Raw genomic sequence first — 22,439 nt, 5'->3', positions numbered from 1 at the left:
TAATTAGTTGTTATTATTTGTATGTACAGAGTGTTCCTTGACTTGAAGGCATAGGAAATGGGAAAAACCAAGAAATTCCAAAATTCAAAGCTACTAGAAAGAATGTACTCCAAGCCTGAAGATAGAGATGCTCTGTACACACTCTGTAATTTAATCCACTCCCAGAAACTTTGGAAGACTGTATTGTTCAAGTGTATTTTAAAAGCATATACAAGGTTGTGGTTCTTGTAGGGAGAGGGGAGTGGTGTATGTTTTTTGGGTTGGTTTTTTTTCCAATTCATGGTAAAAAAATGAGCTAAGGTATAGACGAAGAGAGTAAGTAAAAGCTATTTACTGTCATTAGCCTGTTACAAAGCAAGCAAGAAAACAGTTAATTAGTTATCAAAGAAGATTTTAGTAGGTCACAAGTTAAATTATGCTTGTAGGTGTTTTGTAGCAAAGTTTTATCTCATTATATTTCTAGCAATAATTGGGTTTTGGTACCTAATTTCTCAAAGAAATATGCAACTGCCATTTTGGTTCAATTTATCTATATCAATTATCCCTGTCTAGATAATAATTGATCTGTATCACACAAAGGCCACCACTGGAAAACCTGTCCCAAATTTTCCTACCCTTGGTTCGTTCTGCGCCCTGCTTTTGCTCAGTTCCTCCAAAATAGGATATTCACAAAGCTTTTTTACATCAAGTCTTATGTGCTCCCTGTAAAAAGCCAAAATGCATGAAACTACAGTCTTACAACAGGTTTTCCATCTGTTAAAGGTTGTTACTACTATGTTTTTAGTAGTGGATTAGTATTCACATGATCTCTTTAAGCCTCTGATTAAAGGCTACTTGCCTGGTTTTTGCCTTCTATATTTCTGTACCTTATTTGAAAAGATAATAGAGTGTCAAAAGAAGCGTTTACATCAAATATTCCAGTTTTGATTATGTTACAGGAGAATGGTTTACAGGACTTATTAATAAAAGCTATAGTTGTGAAAGCTTTACACTAATAGCAATTAAACACACATTTAAACCCTTTAAACATAAACTCCATTGACCCTTTGTAGATGAATAAACTGCAACACTGCTTACTTTGTACCATGAATTCTTCCTCATGTTCAGCCTTCCCATCCACATATCTGATAACAACATCTGTGTGCAAGTGTGTGCTACAAACGGACGGAGCCTCGAGGACACTGCCAGCTTCAGACACGTGGAGTTGCTCCAGTTTTTAAGTTCATAAGTCAGTAATTTCATTGCCATAGTTTCATCTTGTCGGAAGGACTGCTCTAACAGCTCAACTGCCAGCTGACCAAATTCACTAGAAAAACAACAAAATAAAAAATATCTATAGAAGTGGCCATGAGTTTAGCATAAATTCTCTTGCACAAATTCCCAACTTGCACAATTTGAAGGGACTATTAATTGTGTCTTCTGTACAGGTACATTGTAATTTGTAACCACAATACATCAATACATCTGTGACTTCTGTTAAAAACATATGCATGTTAATACAGCTGTAAAAACAATCACAGAAATTGCACAGAAGAAAATGGCACATTGTGTCTCCTTTTAATTGACTATAAATCAAGACTTGTAACAGCCCTCAAGAAAGAGCAGTATCTAATATCAACCTTCTACTAGAGTTCCACTTAAACCTTTCTGCAAAACATAACTGTCTTCAAGCATGCTAACAAAACAATTAGTTGTGTTCATAAGTAGCCCACTACTTTTATTGTAATGTCAAGAAAATATTTTGAGCAGTAGGAATGTAATTTACTTGGAATACTGTTTCAGCTCTTCTGAAGTATCATCAACAAGGTCACTTTGTTTTGCCTCATATGCCATGGACCGATAGACTTTGCAAGCCACCAAAGCTTTGGCCATGGACTCCTCGCCGTGCTGCCAGAAGAAAAGGGCCATCTTCTGCCTCTTCATCAGCACTGCCCACAGCAACAGCTCGTTCAGAGGATAAGCAAAACGTCTCGTTTCAGGATCATCTATGTCAACTATTTCATCTTTGGTTCTTTTCTTTTTTCCCTCTTCTGCACCAGTGTCAATCTTGAAAATAAAACCACAAAGTCACATTTTAAGTTGCTGTACTTGGTCATTATGTAAACTTGAAATAAAATGCTGAGTTGAAATAAAATACCAAAAAAAAACACCAAATAATTATAAAAATGAAAAAGAAATTTTTTGAAGACTTAAAAAGCAGCTGGAACTTTTGTTCAAAAACTTCAGTTGGGTACAATTCATTTTAATAACTGTGAGACTGAATTAATTTGAATTACAGATCAAAGAAAAGCTGTAATTAATATACCTACATACAAATAAACACTCAAGGAAACTGCTTGTAGTAGTAACACTACTACATTTGTTCCATCTATCAAGCCATGTGAATCCCACCCTCAATGCTAGAACTCTGTCAAAGACAATCTTTTTGGTCCCTAACACGTCAAAGCTTATCCACAAGACAGCTATACAGAAAGAGAAACACCCTTTGCAGAATCCTACAAAAAAGCTGCAGTTTAGAAACAAGTACAAAAGCCAGGGTGAAATTCCAGCTTTACCAAAGTCAATGCAATTGCTGCTACTCACACTCCAGTGGCACTTGGATTTCCAGCAGGCTCCTCACCCTTAGCTACTTGAAATAAACCCCCCTGTGCTCCCCTCCCAACCTTACCTTTGGTTTGTATGGCTGGGCTGTTTTAATGAAATGATTATGGCGCATTTTTTCTTTCTTGTCTGCCCTGTTACCAAAAGACTCATGGCTTTTACACATCTGAGGAGTAGTACTTGAAGGATTTCTCCCAGACCTCTGCAACAAGGAGAAAGGGTTTGGTTACTGAAACATGGAGGAATTTATACAACAGCACAAGAGTCCTCACCGGATATTTAACATGGTTTTTGTTTGTTTTCATTACTTTTAGGAAGTCACTAAATGGGCAGTTACACTTGCTGGTTAGTGTAGCTTACACAGGAAGCTAAAATATATGCATGCCAAACCCTGGTGAATCTGAATGTGTCCATTCTCCCCCTAAGAGTAGGAAAAGGGGGAATCACAGAGAAGGAATTAGGATATGATAGAATAAGTCTGAGGAGAACAAAACCTGTTTGCCCTCAACCCCAAAACAGTTCCCTCCTGCGTTATGGCCCATACTGCTATTTAAAAGAATCAGTCCATTGACAAGAAGAACAAAACAACATGGACTCAATCATTCCCCAAAGCACAAAGGTTTGGGTGTTTTCAGCTGAGAACAGTGGCCCGTTCCCCCAGTGCACGTACCCGATTGTTCCCGCTCAGACTGTTGTAGATTGCTCTGAAGCGCTTCCTTGTATAGGTGCATCTGTAGGTTCCTCCCATCAGATACTCAATAACCAGCCCCACATCAATCAGGTTGATTTTATATCCTGGAGGAAGATTTCCCTAGGAATACAAAAGGTTTTTCTACTTTTTCAAGGTATAATATTAAACTCACTTACAGTGTTTCTACATGTTTTACCACAGCTCTAAATAATAATTAAAAAAAACCCGAAGCCTTTGATGATAAAAACCCCTCCAACACAAAACTCAAAAAAAGCATCTACATGGCTCAACAGTTCTTTTTAAAGAAAGACCAGATTATGCCTTCTTTTCTACATGAACTCCCCTAACAGAATAGATATAAATTCCATTAGTGGGGGAGGCACTGGAGGACTTTTGTCTATTGTTTTAACAGCCAGAATTTCTCCATGATGAGAGCATCAGCTTTCAATCCCCCACATGAAGGAAAACAATCAAAAGAAAGATGAAAGACAACACTCTTTGGGTTTAACATCTTTTAGGCAACAGGGCACCAAGCATACAACAGAAGTATTGTAAACTACCAAAATGTCTGCTTAATTCTTAAAATCAAATTCAATTAATAAATTGTAGATCAAATTGATAGTCAAATACAAGAAATTAACAAAAAAACCCTGTTAGTTTGACAGATTCTTACATGGTGAGCATACCTGTTTGACGTCCCGAACAAGATGAAAGAGTGTTGGGTTAGTTGGGCCTTGTTTCTTTATAACAAAAGAGAGGGAAAATTTGGAATGAGAAATTACCATGCAACAGCAACACCATAAGAGGCTAATGTAAAAATTTAAAATATAAAAATAAAATATAAATAAATATAATAAATAAACTTCTCAAGAAGGCTTTTCTACAGAGCTTCATTAGCTAAAGAATTGGTTTTTTTTCTTTTTTTTTTGTCAAAAGCAGATAGCGAGACTTAACACAAACCTAAGCCATATTTGTGTACTACTCACATCAGCTAATTTTTGGTGGAAGGTTCTTTGTTCTGCCTTTGGATACTGATATCAAAATTACCTTGGAATTCTTAGATCAACACCTACAGCAACAAAATTTTTCTAAGTAATAATTATAATTATGCAGGTTGACAAATTAAACTTTTTCTAGAGCTACTATGATGTAAACTGCTACAGACAGAATCCATCCTATGAAGCCCTATGGATCTCAGATTCTGGGCACAGGTTTCCCCACATGATTTTTTCTTGTTCTCTTCCCCACTCTGGTTTGCACACTACATGTGTCCACAACAGAGCTGCAATTTTCCCCTTTAGTATCTATCCCCACCATCACACACAGATGAACACCCTGCTGACAGGCAATTCTGGTGTTGCTGGGGCTGCGCACAGCAGCCAACAGCATCCACTTCCCAACTCCAACCTCGAGCACAGGAGCCTTCCCTACCAGCACCCCACAACCTCCACACTGCTGCACATGAGCCAGGACACAACAGGCTAAGCAGCTAAAAAACTGCTCTAAAAGCAGCTTTAAAAGTAATAATTTACTTACTGTGTTATAAAGTTCTTCCAGCCTGGGGATTGTAAGAAATTTGTGCATGCTTACTCCATTTTCAATCAGAAGTTTTACAAATGCAACTCTGTCCATCACAAGGGCATCCAGCATAGCCTGTTCCAGGGAGCCAACCTACAACAAATAAGCAAAAAGGCAGAGCCTAGAGACAGCCAGTTAAAAAGTGAACTTGGGTACTGTGTCAACCTCCTTCATTTACAGGGCTGGAAAAGCTTTACATGCCTATAAAGATGTCAGCCTTGGTTCACAATATCCCCTGAACTTCACACAACTACAGGATGGGAGAATACCCTGAAAACTTGAATTGTTCCACAGGTACTGCCAACTGAGACAGGGGGATAAAGGAGACATTTGATTTAACATAACTGAGGTGTTCTCATAGCAGATATCGGATAAAACAAAAAAAACCACCATAAAATACCTAAAGCACAATTTGCTTCAAAGATATCAGAACCATCATGGCAATCAATAAGCCTTACACAGAATGTGCTTCTGACTGCACACTCAATAAGTTTGTGGGGGTTTTTTACAGTAATAGGAAGAAAAGGCAAGAGCCACCAGATAATTCTTAAACCCATTTTCAAACTACCAGAAACAGACATTTTGTCCCTCCCTCAAAAGACACTGCAGTGTTGCCAACAGTGCATTTGACTAGATGCTTCTTAAGAACTTTCTAGGGCCATGCAACTGTAACGAAGAAAGAGCATCTGACTAATATGAATTCAGCTTCCACCTTCTGTAATGTATTTTCTCTGCTAGCTATTCAGAAAGTTAGCACATTTCTAAAAATTTTGGACCATTTTCAAATACATAATAGCAAGACAGCTTTAGGCTATGCAGTACACCCAAATTAATGTCTCAAAATAAACGCGTTAGTATTCCAAAGTCTCCTCTACAAAAGTCATGATTCATCCTTCACAGTAAATTGTGCTTATCTCAATTAGGAATTATCATTCTGCTTAATCCAGACCATTACATACCAGCCACTGTTGCCCATAAACAAAAACGTGATTTTTGGCTATGTCAACTCTGTCCCATGCAAGTGTAAGAACAAGCTGGTCAAATGCAGATGCATTCGTGCCTTAAGAAGCAAACATAGTGAAGAAAATTTAAAATTAATTACAATACAAGATAATAAACATTCTTGCTTCCTAAAAAGGTCAAATCAAGCAATTCACCACAAAATTATGTGGTATATGTCACCATTTATGTCACTTTATAGCATTACACAACGAGAACACAGATACTTATTTGCTTAAAAACTTACAATTCCTATCGGTATTTTACAAATAATCCATCACATGAACACTAATCAATAATAGCTGGAGGTTCCAAATGATCTTAAGAAAGTAAGTCTCACCTTTTAACAATGCTGTAAGTATTGCAACATCAATGTCCTGATGTTCATCTGACCCAATATGAAAAACTGTAATCTGTACAAAATGGCAAAATGGGGAAAACATATTTGAAAGTTATTTTCAGGCAAAAGTGACTGGCTTCAGTCTTTTAAATATTTTTCAATTCCTGACATAAGACACCTTGTCTTCAATGCAACTTGAAGCATATCTATGTCCAATTTAAACTTTTCGTATGCATTCTGTTGTTTTTTTTCCCTAAATGGGAATCCTCAGTGAAGTTGAATTTCTTTTCCTCCTATGATTACAATTCACTGCTATCCTGTTTACCTCTCTAGTCCATTACAGATTATGAGATTAAACTGCCAGGTAACATGGTTAGCTGAATAAGGTAATTTTATATCTCAGAACAGCACAGTGTGGTGTCCAAATGAGACATCAGTCCCTGAACTCAGGCTACACTTAACCTCCATAAAGTGCTTTTGTTTTAAGTGTGCAGTACAGTATACCTTTATAAACAGTCGTAACTAAAAGATCCAAAAGAAGGAAAAAAAAATCATGTAATGTATCCACAAATGCATGCACCTTGCACAGAAAATTTTATGGCAAGTTCTACTTACAAGTTCTTTTTTTTTCATGCATTCCAGCAGCGTCTGAAACAAATGAACTGCTTCACTTTGACCAAAATTAAATGTCTTTTTGATGGTTGAAATGATTTCAGGCTCAGCACCCTCAGGAACATTCCTGAGGTTGAAACAAACAAACAGGAAAACAATTGTTTTAGATGAACAGTAAGAACAAGGCATTTAATTAATTTCAACATGTCCATTCAAAGTCCTGCTATCTATAAGCTTATTACTACTGTTGTGGCAAAACCTTGGGTAACCTCCAGAAAGAACTACAAGTTACTTAATCTACAGTTCTATACTACTGCCTCCTAAAAGTAAAACTCTCTCTCCCTTTCCTTCCCATATTGAGTTCTGAAATATTCTCAACCAAAAGATTTTTACACAAAATAATAAGCAGTCACTCCTCTGAGTAAGCCATTTGTGATCTTACCCTGGACCAAGCTGTTTGGTTTACAGCCAGATTAGATCCCTGCCTCCTGAGTCTCTGAGGCAGTCCCTGCAACAAGGACCCAGTGTGCTTAAGGATTTATGCAAGCCTGACAACTAACTAGAAATCACCAAGTATTGTGGAGCACAAGCACAACCCTTTTATTATTTGAAGCTACACTCTGAACAGACAAGTGTTTTCTGCGCTAAAAGAAAGAGATTTTGTACAGATTCATTAAGAAATGGTCTCAAAACCCATCTGTGGATGACAGACATGCATAGATGTCATGCATCTGTACATTTTGTCATTCATCTGTGCATGACAAGAACTGTCTGGACACAATCCTGTGCAGTGTGGTCTGAGATGGCCCACTGTGGTCCCCTCCCACCTGACCCATTCAGTGGTCCTGCGACAATCTAGGACTGCTGGCACTTACCCCCCCTCCTCTGTTTGCTTGTGAACATAGGCCAGGATATCTGCAGCTCTGCCAGTTCCTTCACACACCACCACAGGCACTGGAGGGCTCTCCTGAAGGAAGTCTAGAACTGTGAGGATGACATTGGGGCCACCTTCAAACACAAGTGCCACCACAGGCACACCTTGGCCAATTCCTGGGAAATGGCAAACAAAAAATAAAACCCAGAAAATGTTGTAAGTGTACGGTGAATGTTAAGGCCAGTTTTACACTTTTAATAAATCAGGTTTCTCCTTTCTATTGAATCAACATTAAAATGATGCCTTCCAGACATCAAGTGTTGGTAATGCACAGTTTCAAGCACTTTATGTTCTAGGCTGGGACACAGCACTGTCAAGCTGTCAATACAACAGGATACAGTCTCCAAAACACACGAGATTCCTCATAGAAACATTCATTAGCTAATGCAGAAAACTGAAGAACTTTTCTGCCTGGAATTCCTCTTGTAACTCCCCCCAGTAATTTTCGAAGGTGACAACACATACACAGTTTGAACACAGCTACATGGAAACTCTACTGATGGGAAATATTGCAAAAGCATTCCTGTAAGGTTCAAAATACATGTGTTGCTCCACAACTGGGAAAACACCAAACTGCAAACTGCGAAACTGCAAGTGATCAGTGTCAAAACCATTAATTATGCAGACCAATAAGGTCTGACAACATGCCAAAACCTGAAGTGACTTGCATTTGTTTTTACAAAGTAAATAGACAACGTCATTCAAAAAGGATTCCTCTGTGGTCCCAGAGATATCATAAATCTACCAGCAATAAGTAGGGTCCAGAGCAGCTGCTGAAATTTGCAATTTTAGACTTGAAGAATAAAACAACAGTTCTAATTTCTTTGTCATTCAGATGTTTGGTGCAAACACCTTTTTCATTAAGCTGCAGTAACAGCCCTCAGGCACCAGAATTACTTACTTGCATGAATCCGTTGCAAATTAATAGTTTTTTCCAGTTCTCTTCGCAGTTTAACTTCTGCTCCATATTTTCCAACTGTTCCATCATCCACCAGAATGAAATGGGAATGGAGGTTATTTAGGACGTTTAGTTTACTTAATGGATTTAACAAGGTCTGATATGGAGCAACCACCTAAGTGTAAGCACACAACAAGATCTTACTTGCAAAGATTCACACTTCTTTCTATGAAATTTTAACTAGACACAAGACACCACTTACTGGTGGCTCAACAAGAAGCACTGACACACAATCCTTGGATTAGGTTACACCAAGAGCTGAACTTTGTGCAGGGAATCAGACAATTGTATCACTAAAGGATGGTGTTCTGAAGGGTAACAGAGAAAAGATCCCTTGAAAAGGTGTCTTTGAGGAAAACTTGTGACTTCTCTGGCAAACACTAGCACTGAAGACGCCACCTCAAAATTTTTCAACTTACTATCCTCTCTAAATGTGAATTCCCTGTAACACTTCAGCATTTTTGTTATTTGATTCAATAATATCAGTGGGGGAGGGGGGAAGGATTGTACTTAGGAACAAGCCCCTCCTGTAGCACATTTGCATTTTGCAACTTGTTTACAGTAACAATCTTGCATAAGTCACAGGTGTCAGTGTATCTCCACAGTAAAGCAAGTATTCCAATGATGCAAAGCAAGGGGAAAGCATGCTTGAGCAGATGTGCCAAAAGCAAATGAGGTAAATCATTATTTCAGTTAGGTAATTCATCCTTACATCTCTTCCAACAAGGTCGTTTCTGTTTTCAATCACTCCCCAGGGAGCAATCCCAATAGTGCAAATCTTTCGAGATGATCTGGAAGCGTGTTCTCTTAGAGCATCACCAACATGTTTTGCAACACCTGTTCGTGCATAAAAAGATTCCAGTGCACTGAATGCCACATCTTACTAAGAATACAAATATTTATTTAGGTAACTGGACCTTTAACTGTTTTATTTAGATAACTAGGCCTTTAAGGATCTGGAAACTTACTGACACACTACCACAGTAGCAAGCATGGTGCCTTTTCATCTACTAGGAGGAAACAAAGTCATTCAACAAAACAAATATTAGCCTAGCAAGAACTATAGAGTTTCCAGCACATTGCTGTACTTATTTTTAATCACGTTAAGCTCTTCCTTGTTTCAAAAACAAAACCCAGAAAACAATCAACCAAATAAAACAAAGCCCAAAACCCAACCCCTCTACATCTTGTTTCTATTTTTAATACAAAACAGTAACCCTCTTAAAAATACACATTTTCAAAATGTATTATTTTAATTTCACTTGACCAAACTCATTCAAATTTACTTTGTTTCAGGATGTAGCAATGCATCCATACATCAAATATTTTGGCTCTCTGCAATCCAGTTAATTATGCACCTTCTTCGCTAGCTCCTTACCTGTGTTCACTCCTCCAGTTATAATCCAGGCTCCTGTGGTTACTGCAGCTTTGATAAGACCTTTGCCAAGCAACTGTTTGATGCGTGGGTGAAGTTCAAATTTCTGCATGCCCCCATGGACAGATATAACAAGTTTTGGCAACTCCATCTGCCATTCTTTTAGCATAAGTTGCAGAATAGCTTCAGGCTTAGTGTCATATGACAAACGCACATACTGCAGGCACAAGAACAGAGTTAAAGGGTTCAAATGTGTAAAAAGAAGAACCAGGATGTATTTCAGGATATATTATCCTACTCCTGGCTATGGAAACTGTAATTTACTTTCTCAAAACACAGCAGATGCAATAAATGAACAAGCTTCCTTTAAATCCTCTCTGGTCCACATGAGACAGTTTTGGAAAGAAAACAACTACAGAAAGATCATGGTATTCCATCCTACTGGCACAGTGACCTAGAAAATGAATCTATGAAACCACTGAATGATCTCTAGAAGAAATTCTGAAATATCTATAAAAGCTGTGTCATCTGCTGGGAGAGGCTTGTGTGTGCCCTGCAAAGAGTTTTATAATTGCTTGGTTTTCCTCCCCTGTTCCTAGTGGGAAGGAAACCTACATTTTTCAACAGAAAACTTCAAAACTGGCAGCTTTTTAACACACTGTTTAACAGCTTAAGAATAAGTAGATGGTTGATCAGCTACAATGCTGCCACATCTTCAGTATGAGCTATTGAATGAACAGAGGGAGGAGAGAGCAGGCAGAAGTGGAACCCTTCCTGAATAAAGTTCTAAATAACAAAAGACTACTCCCCACTTGAGCAACTCCTATGTGCTCTCTGCAGAGGGAAGCAGAAATGAGTGTGGGAAGCTGGTGTTTCTGTGCTCCTAAGAAAGGGTTCACAGCAATTTTAAGCTACATTAAGTACAAAGGAACCTATACACTGCTTTAGGAACATGAAAGAACCGTGCCAAGGGTCCTTCTCTCAGAGAGATGATCTGAGCCAGAGCACTGGACTGTCCTTGGGGCTTCTGCCAGCTAAAGAACAGAGCTCCCTCATTCAAGCACTTCAGTTTGACTACAGGAGTCACACTGTAAAAGAACACCCTGTAGCCTATAACTGCATAAACTTTAAATAATTTCTACCACAACTAAAAATCTTTTACAAATAGAAATTAGAAAGAACTCAAATCACAACAAAAATGCTAGAATAGAAGAGGGCACTGGTTTGTCACAACAGAGGTGCTAATATTTTCAGCCTTCAATTTCAGAAGTTAAATGGTGCATTCAGCACCAACACAGAGTAAGAAAACAAAAGAAACAACAAAACATCATACATGCCTTAGCCCTGTAAGAATGAGAGCCACCTTGAAAGTTGATGACACCATAAGCATCAGTAGAGGTCTGTTCTGTGTGTTTTTCCACGGACCATTCTTCTATTTCCTGGTTGTAGTTTTCACCCAGCTTCACATCGGAGTATTTCATAGCCAGACTGGCAGTGAAACAAGCATGTTGTCTGACCAGGCGGCCACAGCAGCACCTGCACCAGCCAGATCACAGAATGCTTTGGTAAATACTACCACGGGAAGTCAAAAGAACTTCCTTTATTGATAACAGGAACGGAATCAGTTTAGAAAGCAAAGATTCTAGACATTAGATAAACCTCTTTTCCAGAGCGAGCCTTGTTGTCATAAATATTTACAGCAATAGTTAATTAAAACACATATTATTATGCAAAATACTGAAGCTCACTAAGGTAGCAAGCTGGAGGCCAGGAGAAATGGCTCTTTGAAGCCAAGTAATTCATATGACATTTATAAATCCATGACCTACTTATTGTAGACAGTTCTTGAAACATGAGTTAGATATATTTTACATCTAACCTCTCACCAACTCATAATATTGATCAAAACTTTTGAAAACCCTATCATGAAAGAACTTATTTAATGAGAATATATTCATAAATATTGTAATTACAAAGACCTTTTACCTGACAAGTTGCTGACAAATCTGACATCCTGGAAGGCATCTGTAAGAAATATTTAAAGATATGACTAAACTTCTCACATAATTGACACACAACAGTGAGCAATTCCCCAACAACCATGGGCCATTCTTAGAAACTGAAGGACAAATGAGGTAGGAAAGTTGTGAAGACCATTGTAAGCTACAAATAGGTTAAAGTGAAAGGGCAGGTGTTGAAGACCATTCTGTTCCTTGTTAAATGCTCTGGAAATTTTAACAGCTTCCTAATTACTTTGCATTTGCAAATTTTCCATGTGCTGCAAGCGTGGCTATAAATTCTAAAAGCTTCTCATGTCACATGATTTCAAGGAATGTGGTGAATTAATTACAATAATTTGAGAATTCTACACCCTTTAGTTCCTTTTCTGTTTTAAAACAAAGTACTTAAATGAAAAATAGTAACCCCGGTATACTGCCCCAGTATAACAAAAGAGATTTATAAGTGTTTTTTAAGGAAAAGAGTGAAATAGAAATTTTCTCAGCCTCAAAAGAAAAGGTTTCTCAGCTGCTCTCACATAAATGAAGCTTAAGAAAAAAAAAAAGGTAATCTGAAATCCATAATTGCAATAGTAAAACAAAGACAAAATTGCCTTAAAAATACCAATTATAATCCTGTTTTCAATTAGACTTTATCTGTGACACAAATGTCATGACTATACACGTCACACTTAATCATTCTAGGAACTCCTAAATTATACCTGTAACACTTGGTTAAAACCAGCTAGATATACACTATCACTAACTTGCTTGACTTCACACCTCTAATTTAAGATAAGGTAAAAACAGGATGTGAGATATGCAAATTATTCTTAGCTTCAGCCTTCCCTCTAGAAACAGATTTCCCCATTTTTTGGCCTATTTTTTTTTTCCTTTAAGAACTTAAGGATGAAAAATTGTTACATATCACATGAAATCTGAACAGTTCTCATTTATCTGTTTTCCCTAGAAGCAAGTATTTCTTCAGCCTCTTTTTTTAATTATTTTTTCCCCACCCCAGTTCTTGGTTTTCTTTATTCTTCTATGCATTCTTCACCCCTTTTTCCTACGCTGTCAGGTTGGTTTTCACACTTCACCCTACATTTACAAAGCTGGTTTTTAATTCCAGTAGAGGATATCACTGTGAGACTTTCTGAGTTCAGAAATTTCTTTTTCACATCCCCCTCACTGTAAACAGATAATAGACATCAGTAGGAGGAGTGGTAAGAAGCAGCAAAGGGAACAGGTGAACATTTTTTGGAGATTTCTGCAATGCCAAAGTACTTTCAGAAAAAGAAAATCCAATTCACAGAGCAACAATATCCAGTCACGAAAGCACAAATCCAAGACAGTATTTCATACAAAAAACAGTCCAACACTCATGAGAACACTGATTTTTTAAATATTAAAGAGCAGGAATGAGTTCTTGCATCATTTCTCATTTACCTGTGGGGGTCTTTTGAACTTGGTATAATATACACACACTCCCTCTTCGTGAAAGTATTTTCTATCCAGGATTTCTGGGACTGAAAAATAAAAAACTTAATAGTATTATAAAATACAAATCATATACCTTTGCAATGAAAAATGCTTTTTAAGGAAACAAGAGTTAGAATATAAGGGGTTTGCTCTCTCAAAAACGAACAAAATAATGTATGACCTCAAAAAAGCATCTCAAACATCTCTCCAAAAGTTGAGACAACCAGAATCATTATGTAATTTATATACAAGTCACTTAAAATCAGAAGTAATATTTTTCAAAACTAACATTCAAATAGCAAAAACTTTCATGTGCAAATAAGTATGTACCAAAAAATACCCCCCATAAACAATTTTAAGGTAAAACAGTAACACAGTTACCCTATCTTACTAAGAAAAAAAAATCAGGTAAAATTTTTTAAAATTACCTGCACTAGATTGAGATAATACAAATTTCATCTATTTTCCTCTTTAATGAAGTAAATTTTTCATTGTGGGTAAGGAAGCTTTCTAACAACACTGGCAATATTTTCAACTAGCAAAAAACAGGTCATAACCCTTTGTTCTTCAAGAAACTTTTCATGTCAGTAAATAAAATTAATTGGGATCTCTGAACTGTGTTCAAAGATTAAATTTGAAACATGAAATTAAGGATGCTCATTACTTCAAATATTTACTATTCTAATCACTGGACAATTTCATTTCAGTTGCTTTAAACAACCACATTAACATTATCTTACATAATAATCTCAAGTTAGTTGCTAAACAACATCATAATGCGTAACGTCTATGTCACATTTCAGCAATACATTGGGAAAGAAATTCACACAGGACTTTTAGAAATTAAAAACATGAAAAAATCTTGGAATGCTAATTTGCATCTGATGCAATATTATTCTAAATCCTTACTGAGATTACATTAAAATTACTTCATTGCAAACAGCAATGTACTACATTTACATTATACCTTTAGAAAAATTTGATAAATTTCACGCTGTTTTATTTTGCAAGAAGGGGAAAAAAAGATTGATGGATATTATTCACAGACATCTAATCAGAGGTCTGCAGAAGCAATGAAGAAATTATTTTTATTTTAATTATAAGTTTAAGCAATGATGGATGCATTTTTCATTCATTGCAACTTCAACATCAGTTTAAGATAACACAGAGACATTATTACAAGTAAGAATGGACCAGCTAATTTTAATAAAGAACCCCCAGAAAACTGCTCCTGAACTGCCCATCCTCTTTCAAAACATTTCCTGGACTCAGCAGATCTTTCCTACATTACTCCTCATGATCACCTTCCAATATTTTGCTTAAGTGAATTTTGATAGTGAATTATCAGGACAGCAACAAACTGCTGCTCCAGATTCTGTCTTCATATTAAGAAGGCCAACAGCCTCTTCCAAGGATTAGGAAAAGTTGCAGAGTAAAGGCACTTCTTGAGACACAAAGAAGGATATGCACAATCCACAGTGAAGAACCATGGAAGGAAAAGCAAGACACCAGAATGAGCACTCACAATGTATTTTACATTTAAACTAATCCTTTAAACACCTGGAATAAATTAAATAGCCAAGGTCATAATTTGCTACTGTCCTAGCTCCTTTCCCTACAGATAGGAATGAATGCTGTAGCAAAGGACAAAAGCAGGATATTAAACATTCTGTACAAACAATGTTATGGACTGTTCCATTACACCATTTATGGTCCTTTTCCCTCTTTTTTGTTTGTTGGGGTTTCTTTGCTGTTTCCTTTTCACTCTCCTTTGAAATAGAACAAAGTGACTGACCCTTAAGAGGCTTGTGAAAGAGATCTCTTCCTTTGCTGTCCTCAGAATTCATCTCTAATCTTTTAGTAGCATCTCCTCAGTTCTTGAGTAAGGAAAGGGGACCATCCACCACAGAGGAGCTGAATATTTCCTAGGACACCTTTGCCTTAGAAGAGTTGGGCATAAAACAGCTCTCTCTTCTGTACTTTTATCAGATGATTAGCACTGCCACAAAAATAAACTTGATATGTGTATATGTACATTTATATATATATATATATATATCATACTAAATGTGTATTTTTACGTATAGTAAGTAGTCTAAATTTTTAGCTTCTGCTAAGGTTTTTTTTTAAGCACTATTAAGCTTTAGTCTTTGTAAGACGATCCCCAATTCTGGAAGCTACTTTCTCTTGCCTGAGTCCCCATTGTTTACATGGGAATTTTTGTATTTAATTTCTTAAAACTGAGCATTACTTTAACACCGCAGTAGTTTAAGCTTAACGCTGCAGATACTCCAGAATATAAAAAGATACAGAGGAGTAATTTAATACTCAGATGTTTCAGCCAGCTGGCTAAAACCACACCTTGAAGCAAGAGATCAGAGGCACAACACGCTAGATGTCAAAATCCAAAGAATATAAACCACAAGCAATTGCGTCAATTGCTCCACGCAATATTGTTTTATTATTAAGTGGTGATCAAAGCTGGGGACAAGGAACACTGGCTCACAATGTGCAACACCACTTTTCACAACAAACACTTCCCCCCCAAAAAAAAGAAAAATAAATAAATAAAGGCCCCCAAAATAAAACAACTAGCCATTCATCAATTTTTCAAGGAATGTAGTTTTAACCACTTATCAAGAATTTCCCTCAATTCTTCAGCAGTGCAAATATTTTTAGCACAGCATCACTACACCTACATGTCACATCAAGTCACCCCTAGTCATTTATTTATGTAGAAGACATTCTGTAATGTTATTAAAACATACTTGGAACTTTTTGGTAAAATTAGACTCTCTAGAAGCATGCCTGTATGCCAATTAATCTTTATTGCAGCAGATTTTATGCAGAATTTGTCAATTCCAGAGTCTTGTATTCTTCTGAGAGAGGGAAAAGGAAAGAAAAAAAAGGAAAATAGAAACCAAGACAAGACAAGAACTGAGTGAAAGACTGGAAGACATTTCCCATAAATGGGTAAAAAACACATTAAAAATGTAGGAAGTATTGCCTTCCATGTAAATAAGAACTATTATTGCATAATGTTCCTGTGATGACCAGAAAAAGGAAGATGAGGACACTGTTAAGTACAAATAAGTTACAGCAGTTACCTCTAAGAAAGATTTCCTTATCAGCTAAAGATTAAGCTAAAATAGGAGATCAAGTCAATGTCAAAAATCAATATGCAATTTATACTGTTTAAGAAAAATTGCCTACTCTTATAAAAGCTTTTTTATCATCTGAACAGGATACAGAACTCCACCCCCCAAACTCTGTTTCCAGTAACAGGCAGCTCCTGCTGCTCCAAGTGCTGTTTTCCCAGTGTATTTTTAGAAGATGCACTTTACACCATGGTTATGGGTAACATGGGTCAGAAGCCTTTTAGCAAAAAAGGCACAAGCAGCATCAACATATAGAGATCTACTTTTCAACTATTTACTTTCCTTCCTTTCAAAATTGCATCTTGTGGAAAAAAAAACTTAGCTTCCCATATTCTTTCCTGTGCATTCACAATCTCCCAAGCTACATAAAATTTTAGACTTACAAGAAAAAATTTAATACAATTTATATTATTCCAGAACTACCTTCACTTTTCTCTTCAGGTGAGACTATGAAAATTCCACCACATTAAGACCTCTCAACAGACAATGCTGGGAGGATCTTGTCTGTACACATAAAAATTCTTAACTTTTACCTTTTTGGAAGAAGTACTACAGTAACTACTAACTCCTCATCCCAAAGAGGGCAACAAGGCTTTCACACAGACTTTAAGCTGTAGGTTTCACAAGACATCTCCTTCTCTGAGCAAAGTTCCCTGTGTCTTTCAGTACTTCTGAAAGAATGTCAAGAAGCAGAAAGCACATAGATTTGATTCAATCATCTAAAAGAGATATACTCACTCTGAGATCATGATTAAAATAAATACTTCACACTATTTTAAATAAATATGTCCTCTCCTAACAGTTTCACCACTGCTGAAATAATTCTAAATGCTCTTTGAAACAAAACTTTCATGAGTACTTGCTGAACTACAAACTCAAGAGAACATGCCCAATTATTTCCAACTTCTGGAAATATCTAAATACCAAGATAATCCCATGGTCTTTTATAAGGTGAAAGTTTTACCATAGCCATTTTAATAGTAACTATGTTTGAATCAGCAATAGCATTAGCACTCCAAAGCTCCAATAAAAGAGATTTTTTAAATGTACCTACTAAAGATTTATATGTTATCTTTACCCAAATTCACACTGGATAACTTGAGCAAGTCTCTTTGTAGAATGAAATTTTTACCACTAACTATAACTTCAGGTTTTGCATATAGCAGGCAAAAAACAAAAATTAAAAAGAAAAAGAAACCATCACCAAAGTACAATATGAGATAAGGTCTCGGAAATAAAAACCAACCCCCTACCAGTCTCCCCCCTTCAGCTCATGTGTTTAAGAGCCTCTCATTCAATATATTAAAATAAGAAGGTAATAAAGTTCTACCAATTGATGCACAGCAATATGGCAAAGCTATTGTAAGCTATTGTCAAATTCTCAAAGTTTATTCAAGAAGCTTGGTCTGAATATTTTTCTCTATAAAAAGTAAGCCTGCTTGCTTGGCAACATCTCCAAATGACTTGCATCTTTTTCAAGTAACACGAATATGGCAGGTATAAATAATGTTTGTAGCTGGCAATCCTGAACTTCATGCACAAAGGGATCCCAGTTTATTTTTTCTTCTATTTTTCGATACTGTTGTAAGATCATAAGTTACAATATTGTGACAATATTTGTTACAAACTAAAATTTAACTTTTCCCAACAATACTGCCCTGGAGCCTGTAACAGTCCATACCAACCCAGTGTTCTCCTGAAAACTTTTCAATAAAGCACCCCCCTGAATCAGGAAACTGACCTGAATTAATAAAAAATTTGCCAAACTGTGACCTTTGTGGAAGGCTGGTAATGGGGATTTCAGTTACTGATTGCACAGACCGAGCTTCAAATTTAGAAATCATATCACTTTCTACACCGTGTCATATTTCATCTTTCAAATCTCTGCTTGCACCATATGGCAGTTCAATACATGCAAGGAAATGTAGATCCACCCATTTTATTAGTCTTTTATTTAAAAAATAATATAGACTCTATATTCTTTCTCCACTGCATCAAATTTTCCAAAACATTTATTTTCCATCAAGACAGAAGAAAATACAGGAAAGTTTCAGTAAGCCTGAAAACAAGAAGGCACAATGGAAACTATGTGCAGCAGGAATAGCCATGCTAGCACTGCTGCAGAGGAGTCCTATCTGTCTAGGTCACTTTCAGCCAACGAGATAAATTTCAAAACATTCTAAGAGACATACTGCACTAAGAATGTCCTTTAGCTTGTCTATTCGAGGAATTGTCCACTGACAATGTTCCAACTTGAAGTTACTGCTTCTTATATAACTATACATACCACACACACTCTTTGTGACTTACCAGAGGATCTCTCATCTGAGAAACCCACTCCATTATCCAAACACGTGCTAGGCCATGGGACTGACCTGTGATCCCTGCCCAGACAACCAACCCCAGCCATGCACAGGGCTCCTGCAGCTATAGCTGAAAGGCAGAAATTCCAGACAAACCTCTATCTTATGTTCTTATGCTAGATACATTGAATAAAGCCAAACAACTGTGATAAATGCAATATTCAATTAGGTTAATGCATATCAAGCAGTTTAGGATTCACAAAGCTTCTTGTGGGAAGAGCCATAAATAAAATGTACCAAATTAAAAGTTTCCAGTATGCTTTAATGTTATGGAGCCTCCTCTACTTCAATAGCTCACTGAAAAGATCTCTTCAAATCCTTAAGGCAGTAAGAACCATGCTCCAGGTAAAGCATCTGGACTTGTTTCTAGGACAAATCATATGAATGATACTGCAAATGTGCACCCTAGGATGAGCTGAGAACTAAGCCATGGTGTATGGGGTGGAGAGCTAGCTGAAAGACAGTTATGTCTACCTACCAAAGAAAATACTTAAAATTTTGTATTCAAATTCTTAGCAGAGAACATCTCAGTTCATCAAGGAAACATTTATCATTTGAGGAAACTCTTCAAAACTTCAGCTAACTAAGCAAATAAGCAGATGGGGGGAAAAAAAAAAGTTAGGTAGTTTAATGCCATATATTCGCTACCATTTGTTTTAAACTCTTGGCTCTGCCAAACCCCAGACATTTAATTTACTAGCTTTCCCTTCAATTTAAAGTTAGATACTTCTATAATTTTAGTTTGGAGGTTTTTGTTTTCTTTTTTAAAAGAGGAAGGAGAAAACAAAGCATTTAGCCAGCTAGTATTATGAACTATATTTAAAAGACTATTTGACACAGAATAACAGTGGTGTCTGTCCAGAGAATGCACAACACACAGAGCACCTACAAAACTTACCTACAGTATCAGTCAACCTCCATTTTTTGTACTAACTTCTACAGAAAGTATAGATATGCACAATACTCAAAAGACAGAGGGTCAGACATTATCCTAATGCCAGAAGTTATTTATGCAGTGCTTTAATGTATCCCTGTGAAGAATGCCACTCTAACTTTTGCAAGGATATTTTACCTGCTGCACCAAGATTACTTTATTAGTCTAAAACAACTACCAGCTTCATACAGAATAAGTTTGTTGCATTTTTTTCCCCCCCCAAATGCACTGGGGCATCTCTTATCACAGAATGTGACCAGCTCAGACAGACAGACCCATCATGCATGAAAGGTGTCTCTGCTATTCTGAAGATCCTGTTCTGAACAGAGCAGCTCACCAGGCTTCACTGGACTCCTAAGAAAGCAAACGGCTCCAGTGTTCTTGATTTAAAAACTTCTCTAGTGAAAATATTGCTAGAGTTCTGAAAATTGATTGTTTGACAACAAAAAAATTACTGGGTTTATGTTAAATAAAAACTGTGAAGCAAGCAAGGAAAGAAGGCAGTCAGAAAAAGCTTTCTGTCAATTCCACACAAGGGAAGCAGATCTCAAGAGAGACAGAGAGCAAAGATAAGAATCTTCATCTCAATGACTCCCTTAGCGCTGAAAACAAACCTTCAATAATCCTATTTTTTATTAAACAGTTCAGGAGATTTGCTCTGAACAAGTTTCACAGCAATCCAGGTCTCTAACAGAGTAGCTATTGTTTCATCAAGCTCTTCTCTGACGTAATGAAGCCACCACAGAACTCCCAGAATCCACGTGCATTTTTGGATGCAAAGGGTAATCAGGATTTGTCAAAAGGGATTTTGACAGCGCTCTCAAACTTGATGAAAATTATTCCAATCTGCTATTTGGAAAACAGACCGGATTTCAGAGAATTATTTCACTGTATTACAAAGCACATAATTCAGTTGTTTAGGGATTTTTTTTCCCTGCAGATTCATTTAATTAAGAGTACTCTAAATTCATGAACAGAATTTCGCATTATGAAGTGGCAATTTTTAACCCTGATGCATCAGAACAAAATCCACAGACCTAATATTTTTTGGTATATTTTTATTACATTCAAACTCAATCCACTTCACCTATATTGTTGGGAAAGTTATCTTCTAGCTGCAATAAAGCAGTGGAAAATTCAGATTAAATGCAGCATATTTTACAAATTAATAATAAATTTATTTACTTAATTGGTCAAGGTCTGTGCTGTTCTGCAGTTAGACCAGACATAAAATTACTCTTCTTTTTCAGAAAGTATTAAATTTGAAAATGCATACATCATCTACACAAGGCATAAAGTATTAATATACACTTAGAAAGTATTTCACAACTGATTCTACAGTATGAGATAGCTCCGGTCACTATGGAATGGACCATCACTTGATTTCAGAATACATTTAACCACTGGTGTAATTTCAAACTGGCTTTTTCTCACTTGACATAACAATAAACACCTTCAGAGTTAAGTGCCCAGTTATACCAGATAGAGTAATTAAACTTGCCAAAACCAGAGACTCCCCAAGACTGTGTCAGCACAGCAGATGGCAAGCTGTTCCTGAACACGCCTTCAGAAAAGCCAAGGGAAAGCAAGGAGAGAAATGCATTTCAATTTTTATTTTCCACTGACTTTCATTGACAGAATTTGGACTTTTTATAAGAAAAACAGCAGAAGGCAATCCAGTTTCACTGCTGTGAGCTGAAGTAAATTGATTTCTAAACAGTTTATATTTGCAATCTTTCCAACTAATGAAATATCAAGCTAAAAAAAAAATAGCCCTTCTAGAGAATCTATAAATTACTTCCACTAAGTTCACAGACCAATCGCATTTTGATGCATTCCATAAAGTATTTCAAAGCCTATACTGACGTTATGACCTAGGAAAAACAAACCACTGAGTTTTGGAAGGGGATGAAAATAATTCTTTACTCCCTAAAACTTAACACAATGGATGAAAGAAAAGGCTAGAGAGAGAGTGTGTGGTTGTAACTACAAGAAATATGGCTACAGCTTTTCAGTCAACGTTTTCACTCTTAATATTCACTTTGTTCAAATTAGATTAAAACAAAACCAAAGCCAAACAAAAGATCATGGCAAAGTACATAGGAATGTCTGCAAGCCTGTCATACAGTGCCTGCTTCTTTCTGATAGGGTTCCTCACTTAAAATCCATTTTTAATTATGCTGAAAGACCCATATAAACCAACCTCGAATCTCTTACATTTTCGAACATCCAGCCTCCTTCCCCTTCCTTATCCACAGTGATAGAACTGTGCAGTCTGCATCCTCCTCACCTCGTGCAGCACCAGAGATTTAGCTGCAGTCTGTGATCATTCTGACCTCACCAGATGCAGACTGCAAGCCCACACACTCTCTTGAATAGGACCAGCAGGAAGGTAGAGTCAGCTTTCCTACTCACCAACA

The 22,439-nt window shown here is 36.7% G+C and overlaps 1 protein-coding gene across 2 annotated transcripts in view; it reads right to left on the bottom strand.

Moving 5' to 3' along the window:
• Positions 1–22,439, bottom strand: part of TRPM7 (transient receptor potential cation channel subfamily M member 7) — a 52,309-nt gene that overhangs the window by 18,557 nt on the left and 11,313 nt on the right. Inside the window, exons 2-17 of one of the 2 annotated variants that reach the window (XM_062501627.1) lie at positions 13,532–13,611; positions 12,075–12,113; positions 11,426–11,624; positions 10,092–10,305; positions 9,426–9,550; positions 8,657–8,828; positions 7,697–7,871; positions 6,825–6,948; positions 6,210–6,282; positions 5,830–5,930; positions 4,829–4,963; positions 3,979–4,032; positions 3,272–3,412; positions 2,669–2,803; positions 1,766–2,046; positions 1,078–1,306 (exon numbers count right to left, since the gene is read on the bottom strand). In XM_062501627.1, the coding sequence (XP_062357611.1) occupies positions 1,078–1,306; positions 1,766–2,046; positions 2,669–2,803; positions 3,272–3,412; positions 3,979–4,032; positions 4,829–4,963; positions 5,830–5,930; positions 6,210–6,282; positions 6,825–6,948; positions 7,697–7,871; positions 8,657–8,828; positions 9,426–9,550; positions 10,092–10,305; positions 11,426–11,624; positions 12,075–12,113; positions 13,532–13,611 (2,277 nt within the window). The remainder of the gene's footprint in view (positions 1–1,077; positions 1,307–1,765; positions 2,047–2,668; positions 2,804–3,271; positions 3,413–3,978; positions 4,033–4,828; positions 4,964–5,829; positions 5,931–6,209; positions 6,283–6,824; positions 6,949–7,696; positions 7,872–8,656; positions 8,829–9,425; positions 9,551–10,091; positions 10,306–11,425; positions 11,625–12,074; positions 12,114–13,531; positions 13,612–22,439) is intronic. The other variant, XM_062501628.1, reaches the window with a different exon arrangement.

This window comes from Cinclus cinclus, chromosome 13 (assembly GCF_963662255.1).
Source record: "Cinclus cinclus chromosome 13, bCinCin1.1, whole genome shotgun sequence".
Lineage (NCBI taxonomy): Eukaryota > Metazoa > Chordata > Aves > Passeriformes > Cinclidae > Cinclus > Cinclus cinclus.
This window is presented reverse-complemented; position numbering and strand designations above follow the sequence as displayed.